This window comes from Microtus ochrogaster, chromosome 6 (genome assembly GCF_000317375.1).
Source record: "Microtus ochrogaster isolate Prairie Vole_2 chromosome 6, MicOch1.0, whole genome shotgun sequence".
In the NCBI taxonomy this organism is placed as follows: Eukaryota; Metazoa; Chordata; class Mammalia; order Rodentia; family Cricetidae; genus Microtus; species Microtus ochrogaster.
In genome coordinates, this window is record NC_022013.1 from 42,886,162 (window position 1) to 42,895,220 (window position 9,059).

At 41.4% G+C, this 9,059-nt stretch overlaps 1 protein-coding gene across 4 annotated transcripts in view; it reads right to left on the bottom strand.

Moving 5' to 3' along the window:
• Positions 1–9,059, bottom strand: part of Fhit (fragile histidine triad) — a 1,440,845-nt gene that overhangs the window by 867,107 nt on the left and 564,679 nt on the right. For 2 of the 4 annotated variants that reach the window (XM_026780018.1, XM_026780016.1), the window contains exon 1: positions 5,099–5,133. The exons of the other annotated variants lie outside the window; for them this stretch is intronic. In XM_026780018.1, coding sequence (XP_026635819.1) covers positions 5,099–5,131 — 33 coding nt within the window. In that variant the 5' untranslated portion in view covers positions 5,132–5,133. Of the gene's footprint in view, positions 1–5,098; positions 5,134–9,059 lie in introns of those variants that run through there. 4 annotated transcript variants of the gene reach the window in all.

Here is a 9,059-nt window from a genome sequence, read left to right on the forward strand (position 1 = left end):
AAGTGTCCTAGAAAATTCTGAAAATCCAGTGATGGTCACAAGGGGGCAACTCCCTGCCTCTCAGGACCACTCCCAAGGTCATAATCACCTAGTTCCTTAAACACAGTACAATGATAATCACAAGGGGGCAACTCCCTGTTTCTCAAGATTATTCTCAAGATTACTATCTGACTTTATCTTCAGCTAGTTCCTGAAACACAGTCACAGAACTGGCTAATCCTAGATTTTTGATTCTTCTCTTCCTGCTGGGGGGGGGGGGTCTGGATTTATCCAGGTCTTTCATCTGTACCAAATGGACATAGACTTCGTCTTATCATCATTACCTAAATCATATAGCATATCCAATATTCACATTGTGTTAAGTAAGCAAGCAAGAAAATAGTCTGCACACAGGCTGGACGTGTATAAATACTGCGCTGGCTGCTTTACGTAAGGTTTAGTAAACCACATATTTACTATTCACTGCTATCCTAAAAATAATTCCTCTTGAATACCAAGGGACAGGATAACTGGACTAACCACAAGTCCTCAGACAGAACCTTGAGAATTTTCAATAATGCCCTAAAATTTGTAAAGATCTGGACTGAGGAGAAGGGATTGTTGAGGCAAACCTAGACAGGATCAGGAAAAATATCGTTATTATATTATTGAAGTGCCTACGAATCATTTTACGATCTCATCAGCTGGCCCAGCCCCGGAATTCAAGCACTGAGGTGGTGAATGCAAGAGAATTAGGAATGCAAGGGTAACCTTAGCTGCACAAGTTCAAGGCCAGCCTGGTTTACATAAAACTCAGCTAAAAAATAAGAAAAATGAAACAACTTTTCTAGGGCTTCCCCTTTGTATGGAAAGATGCTCCTTCTGGGGAGAATAATTAGAAAAAGGTCCTTCCCCTAGGACTAATGTAGCCCTGCCCCAGGCACTCTCTCTGAGAGCTTACCTTTAGACGTTACTTCCACCTAACAGCTCAGGTCTCATTTTTCCTCCAGGAACAATTTGCATAGTAGGTTACCATGACAACCAGCAGGCCGCAAGAAGGGCTCTCTGATTTCCAGAATCACAAACCCTGTGAGGAAATGTATCAATGCCCCAAAGAGTGGGACCTTGCTCATTCAGGAATGGGGTTTCTTGGAGGGTCACGCAGGCAGAGCAGGATCGGGTTCTTCGCAGAAAAGACACTCAGCCCGCACTCCCACCGTGTCTACTACTACAGTTGCTCTCAAATGTTAGGGATCAGCAGAGTCACCTAGAAAGCCGATGACACACACAGCCTTGCACGCCACATCCAGAGTTTCTGACTCAGTGATGTGAGATAACCACCAAGACTTGCCCTGATGAAGTGAGGCAGCTCATCCGAGGACCACGTCAGTCGTCTTCAGAGAAGTAGGCAGAGAGCAGCAGAGAGGGAAGACACGCTCCGCTCCAGTAACTTGCAAAGACGTGGAGGAATTTGAGCCGCTCTCACCCTTTTGGTCAGTTCATGCCGCCCACGTCCACACTGAGCAGAAGCAAAGGCTTGGGACATGGGCGTGAAGAGGGAGGTTGGGAGGGGTGTTGGAAAGAGGAAAGCAAGCAAGAGGCAAATAGAGAACTCAGATGGGAGAAGATATAACCTGGGAACCGAACGGAGGCCCCCATCCCTGTTTTACAAAGAAATGACCTAGAATTCTCAACAAAGGTTCACAACTGAGAATATGTAACATGGGCAGAATTTTAAAAAGGAAATCACAGGGCTAAGGGAATACTCTGAAAGCATTATATACTACCAAAAATCTAACAAATTAAAAAAGAAATAGGAAGGGCAAAACTGTAAAACAAATTAATAGCATGCTGAAGAAACACAACTTAATTACAAGTGGGGCATCCTGATTCAAAATGCTTGCAACCACCTGTGCCTTGAATGTCAGATTGTTCGATTCACACCTTGGAATTTCTGAATGCAATAGTGAGATACCTTTTGAATGGGATGCAGGTAGAAGCATTAGATTTAGCTGGATTCATGTACTCTTTTATTTTATTTTATTGTCTGACAAAAATTTTAGACAATAGAGTGCCTTCATTTTTATTGCAAGCAGTTATGTGAATCAGGTGGAATTTTTTTTTTTTTTTGAGAAATCCCACTGGCCATTCCAAACCTTTCCGAATCTGAAGCAATCTGGATTTCATATTTTTGGACTGGAGATGCCCAATATGTACAATTAAGTTGTAGGAAAAATGCAAAGAATCTGGTTAGCACAAATGGAAAATAGAACATAAATTTCAAAGACAGAGAAAGTAACCAAATAATCGATTTCCCTAAAATATTAGGCCGTAAACATTAGAATGTCGAGTCAGCACATATAATGCCTCCCTTAGGTGAAGAAAGAACCAATTCCTTTGCTAGAAATAAGGTATTGGGGTGGGGAAAAGTCACAGCGTACCCTACTAATTGTTATGCCCAAATCCGCAAGCTCCGACAAGCCCACGAGGAAACCAAGAGTCCCATACGTAAAAGCAAAGAGCCTTTATTTTAATTCAGTTTGCAAACTCGGTCTCCCCACATGTCCAACATATTGGAATAACCGGAGAGCCCCAAGCTCAATTAGAAAAGGGTTTAATAGGAGTAAAGATGGGGGCGAGGGGTTTCTGAGGTTTTGAGACTCCTGATTGGCTGACATTCGTCTAGGGTTTCCTGATGACTGTGAGCTGCAGGTGTTTCTATTTACAGTGCTTGGAATGGCAGGAATTTTTTTAAATGGTCTGTTCTTGGGTGGGGGTCAAGTGATCTCAGCTTGTGGTGTCTCCTGCAGCCTGGCATCATCTTAGGGTAAACAGTTGAGACCCCAGCCTCCATTGAAATTCATCTATGGCCAGAGTCCCAGGTGATGATGGTTGGAGGAAGTAAAGACTTAGATTATCATGGCTGACCTTTACACTAATAACCTTATTAATCATTGTGGTGGTTTAAATGATAATGATAGCCTCTTGTATTTAAATAATTGACCCCCTATGGGTGGCATTGTCTAGGAAGGTTATGGAATCTTTCATAGGTAGAGCCTTGCTTGTGGATTTATATCTTCCCCCCCACTTCCTGTTTGCTATCTCTGTTTCCTGTTGGTGGATAAAGATGTGATCAGCTGACTTCCTACTCCTGCTCACACTGTGTCTGCCCTGATGGACTATGGCCTGACCCTCTGGAAACGTATGCCAAAATAAACTTCCTGCTTTAATTTGCTTCTGGTTCTGATATTTTATCCCAGCAAGGAAAAAGTAACTAATACAGACATCAGAGCATTCAAGAAGAACGAGAGCCAGCCAATAATGCTGGTCCCATGTTCCCAGTACCACCTATATCAAACAGCAAAGTCTCTAGGGAAAAAGAAGTCTTATCACTCAACGTGGTTATTCTAGCATGAAGGCAATAGGCAAATACACTTTCAAAACAATATCTCTAGAAGAGAGATTCATGACCCTTACATAGGGAAAAAAATGCTTAATGATGAAAAGTATCCAAATAAGAGATAAGTTGAAATAAGTAACTCTGGAATGTGGGAACCATGGTAAAAATACTAATGCTAGACACAAAGCAAAGTAGGCCTGGTATTAACAATAGGAGAATTACATTTTCCAAACAGATAAGCCTGCATCCTTGACTGCCTCCTGCTGCAGGAAAACCACCACAGAGGCATCATCTATGGAAGAGATACAAACCTGCACTGGCATCAGCTCTGATGATGACTTGCTCTTAGACTTCTCAGGACTACAAAAAATACATTTCCGTATCCTAGCCACGCAGCTCATGTGGTTTTGATTACAGGAGCCCAAGAAAATAAAGATAAAACATCAGAGAAAAACCAATGTGAACATCAGAAATCAGAGGGCAACAAGAAATATTTTTTTTGGAAGAAATGAAGCTAGTCATTCATTATTTTTCCTTGAAACATCAAACTTATCAATTTAATTTAGTTGAAATTTTAGAAGGACTTCAAATTATTATATTTCTTAGAATTCAGAAAGGCCCTTTATGGAAAAAAATAGACTTTATGATGAAAAACATATATATGAACAATTATTCCTGGAGTTATATTTTATTTTTTCTGTTGTATATAAGTAAAATTAAATTAGACACATTTATTTATGTCACAAGTATATTGCTGTCTCCATGCTACTTCTATGGTGAAAATACTAATTTTCTTATTTTGTTTATCTATTTTACTTTTTCCCATCTATATGTGTTTCAAGAGATGTTTAAAATGACACTCTGGACCAGTTGTGGTGGCATATACTTTTAATCCACCATTCAGGAGACAGAGGCACTCAAGAGTTTGAAACCAGCCCGCTTTACATAAGTGAGTTTTAAGCCAGCCAAGGCTACACAGTGGAGCCCTGTCTCAAAACAACAACAACAACAACAACAACAACAACAACAACAGAAGATATTCTGCCCTTGGGAACCCCACAGAAGAAGGGAAGGAAGGATTGTAGGAGCCAGACAGATCAAGGACACCAGGAGAAGATGGCCCACAGACATTAACTAAGCAGGGCTCATGGTGGCTCACAGAGACTGAAGCAACATCCACCCATCCTGCATGGGTCTGTGCTAGGTCCCCTGCATGTGTATTACAATTGTGTAGCTTGGTGTTTCTGTGATATCCCTAACAGTGGAATTGGGGGTATGTAACATGAGGTTTCTGCCTACCCGGTTCCCCAGCCATTTAGTCCTAGAGAAAATCACACAGAGGTCTGCATAACTTATAAACTGATTGGCCCATTAGCTCAGGCTTCATATTAGCTCTTATAACTTATAAGCCCATTATTCTAATATATGTTAGCCACATGGCTCGGTACCTTTTTCAGCGAGGCAGATCACATCTTGCTTCTTCCGTGGTCTGGGCAAAACTCTGGGAAGAGCTTCCTTCTTCCCAGAAAACTCCTGTTCTCATTTTTCCACCTCTAGTTCCTGCCTGGTTTTCCCACCTATATTTCCTGCCTGGCTACCAGCCAATCAGCATTTATTTAAAATATAATTGACAGAACATAGACAATTCTCCCACACCAGGGGTATCTCTGACTCTTTTGCCCTCTCTTGGGATCCTTTCCCTCCTACTGACTGCCTTACCCAGTCTTGATATATTGTAACTTCCTGTGACATGTTCAGTTGATATCACTGGAGGTTTTCTCTTTTCTGAGAAGAAACAGAAGAGGAACGAATCTGGGGAGTAGGGGTGGGAGCTGGACGCAGTGGAGGGAGGGGAGGCTATAGTCTGGATGCAGTGTATGAGAGAAGAATAAAGTCTTTAAAAAGCTACTCTGCAAGTGGCCATAATGTGTGTTCTGGGTCTTAAGATTTTTGAGGGATGCCCCGCTTTATCATTTTCTGCATTGCTTACATTTTAAAAGAAGTCACTCATAAAAATATGTAATGCTAACTCTAAAATGATGACAAAAAATGTGATTCCGTGTTACTGAGATTCTTTAAATAAACAAACACTCTGAAGCATCCCTGGATGCCCTTCAACCCCACCCACATGCTGAAGCATACCCAGCACTGAGAGTAACAATGTTTCCAAGGTAATAACTCCCATCACGTTGTATTTCATTTTCCCAAATAGATGCTAGTTCCTCTCATTATCACTCTCTAGCTAACTGAGTACTTGCTATGTTCCAGTTAAGGAGGTCCAACATTTTGGCTTCTTTTGGTCACATTAAACTAAGAATCTTAACTCAAGAACTGTGCAACAATGTTACAAAAAAATAATCTCATAATATTTGAAGAAACTGTGGGAATGATTTCTTATTAATAAAGAAACTGCCTAGGCCCATTTCATAGGCCAACCCTTAGGTAGGCGGAGAAAACAGAACAGGATGCTGGGAGAAAGAAGCTGAGTCAGAGAGTCGCCATGGTTCTCCCATGCCAGACAGATGCAGGTTAAGATCATTCCTGGTAAGCCAGCTTGTGGGCCACACAGAATAATAGAAATGGGTTAGATCAATATGTAAGAGCTAGCCAATAAGAGGCTGGAACTAATGGGTCAGGCAGTGATTAAAAGAATACAGTTTCCGTGTAATTATTTCGGGGCATAAGCTAAGCTAGCCATGTGGGCGGCTGGGTGCCTGGGGACGCAGACCCGCAGCTCTTATTTCAACAAGAAACTTTGTGCTTTTAAGTCCCCACATTTATACCTATCCCAGACCAGAGGCTGGACACCCCCAATGACACTGGCTTCAACTTCATAATAAAATGATAACAGCAATATTGATGATAACTTAGATTTGCTGAATGCCTGCTATACTTTCTTTAAAATAATATTCTTCGGAGGGAGGTATTTACAGTACTGGGCGTTCTTTGTGAGGTATGAGGAAAAACCATCTTGGTTTTTTTCTCAGAAGTGTATGAATCTGTATTCGAATATGCAGAGAAACTGCACAGATGAGCCTGACCTTGGGAAGAGAGAGATCTGGAAGTGAAATGGAGCTACCTGCATGAAGGAAAGTTACACTAAATCTCTGCTCAAGCAGAATCAAAGGCTTAGGTTCAGTTCTTGTCCAGGGAGCAGCATTCCAACCCTTGTAAAGGAATCAAATCATACACTAATAAAGAAAGCAGGAGTTAGAGCCAAAGCCTCACATGGAGCCCAACTCTGTCTTGGGAAGTGACGTGGGAGGAGCCTGAGATGCATTCGTCCTGAACAAATAAACCATGAACGAGTCTGACTGGAAGGCACATTCAAGAGCATTGCTATACTGGTTATTGTTTCTGTTTTCACAGTGAACAGGTCAGTGAGCTCACAGAGCCTCAGAGAGCTGGGGGGGGGGGCTTCTTTCTCCTGTGGGAGCAGCATGGAGTAGGACACAGAAGGTTGACATTCTTGTCCTATATGGAACAGTCAACAAAGGCATGTAGCCCTTCAAAACAGCCTTGGGCAATGCAATATGCTAGCCTCACGCCCCCATCTCAGCTGACATTGGGGAATGAACTGAGAGGGACCACAGGGATGAATGAAAGTATAAACAAAGAAATAATGATGAGGGACTTCTCACGTTGCCTCCTCTTGGTGCCTCAGAGTTTCCTGATTAGACCACTTCTGTGTGTACATTTGCTATCTGTGAAACAGAGCCTTCCTCTGGAAAGCTAAGAGCAGTCTACACTGTCAAACTGCTCTCCACAGAGGCAGGCCACGAGTCCTGAGGTAAATGACAATCTGCTCAAGGTCTACTCAAGATAGGATCTTTGTGGGTCTATTTAGACTTCTCTCTCTGCTTGTTATTTCTTCTGTATCCAAAATATTCTAGTTGTTTCGTGAAATCTCTATGCTGACATAGGCACTTTCGTTAATGATAAATCAAGATTCTGTACTGTTGCAGCAACACTTTCCAGAGAGATGAGAGACTGGGGTCGCGGAAGAGAGAGAAGAAAAGAGAGAGAAGAAAAGAGAGAGAAGAAAAGAGAGAGAAGAAAAGAGAGAGGAGAAAAGAGAGAGAAGAAAAAAGAGAGAAGAAAAGAGAGAGAAGAAAAGAGAGAGGAGAAAAGAGAGAGGAGAAAAGAGAGAGAAGAAGATTGTTTTCTCTGCTGCCGAGGCCCATAGATTAAAAGTTCCGCTCCAACATAGAATGGTTCCATTTCATTTCGCTCTAAGGATCTGGCTTTGCAAATTAAAGGTGTGATCCCTTGAAACCATTGTGATAAAAGTAATTTGGAATCATACTGCTGACAGTGATTATAGAAACAAATCTCTATGTATCACACATGGTTCAGCTTTGGTGAGAAAAAAAAATAGACTAAAACACTTTAAACTTCCCAGAGCAAAACTGTACCTGACAGACACCAGGAAATAGCTATCCACACATCTAAGGGCCCTGTGTGTACAAATTAGAACATATTTGGGAAGGCCAGTAGGAGAAAACAGAGCTCAATTTTGCATGGCCTCTGCTCATCAAGTCTTAATGCATCCATCTAACCATCCCCTTCCTTTACTGTGAGAAGCTATCCACTCACCTCAGAGAGGCCACCAAGAACAAAGGAGAAATTCTTTGCAAGTGAACTTTGGTGAACTGATGCTCTCAGTTGAGGTTACGTGCAGGAGCACAGGCAACTTATGGGCAGCTACACTACTGAAGGAAAAAGAAACAATTATGAAATCATCAACTGTCTATATATCCTTGGAGAGGGGTGTGGTCCTACGAGTACCTCCCCTTCCATGGTGGAAAGTTAATGAGCCCAAACTTCTGTAGCTCTCTTGAGCAATCAAAGCTGCTAATAGTTCAAGAAGCTAGCAATCATATCTTGCACATAGAATAGTGTTCTACAGCATGTGTGCACATTATACACACACACACACACATCACTATTTTGTGACCTGTCATATTGGTACTTGCTTCAAAGTTGTGTACTGAAATAGTATTAGGTATCATAACCCCAGTGAATACATTTCAGCTTTTCTTTCATGTGACAATCAATGCAGTAGGAAGATTAAGTCCGAATTTGGAAACTAACATTTCTCTGTTCTTTATGATGATGCTAATATTCCAAATCGTAGAAATGGGAGCATGTGTCATGATTATTCATCTTCGTGTGCTCCTAAGCGGATAAGGAGCCACTTCCCAGTCTCTGCAGAAGAGCAATTGCACATGTCCACTGTCTACAAGACCTTCTGGACATAAGAAAATTCCTTATGGAAGAGACTATCCTAATAATACACCTATTATGGATTTACAAATTCCCCCACACCTACCATCAATGTGAAGTCTTAGTGTTCACTCACCTTGAGTTGGGATAATGGGTGTTTACTTTCAGAGAAATTCATCAAAATGATGGAGATTCATTATGTTTGAATGACGAAGCAGAAGTAGTAAATATTCATTGGGCAATGAGTAAATATGGTCAGAATCACAATTTCCTGGTCCATGTGTCTGATAAATGGGATTTTTAGTTTTGTCGAATAATCATTTACTTCCATAACTTCATCAATTCCATTTTCCAGTCTCATAGTCAAACCCTATGTCTATGATTCTGTGCTATTTATTACTATAGAAAAATCACTTACATATATACACAGATACAAGTGGACACATGCACGGGG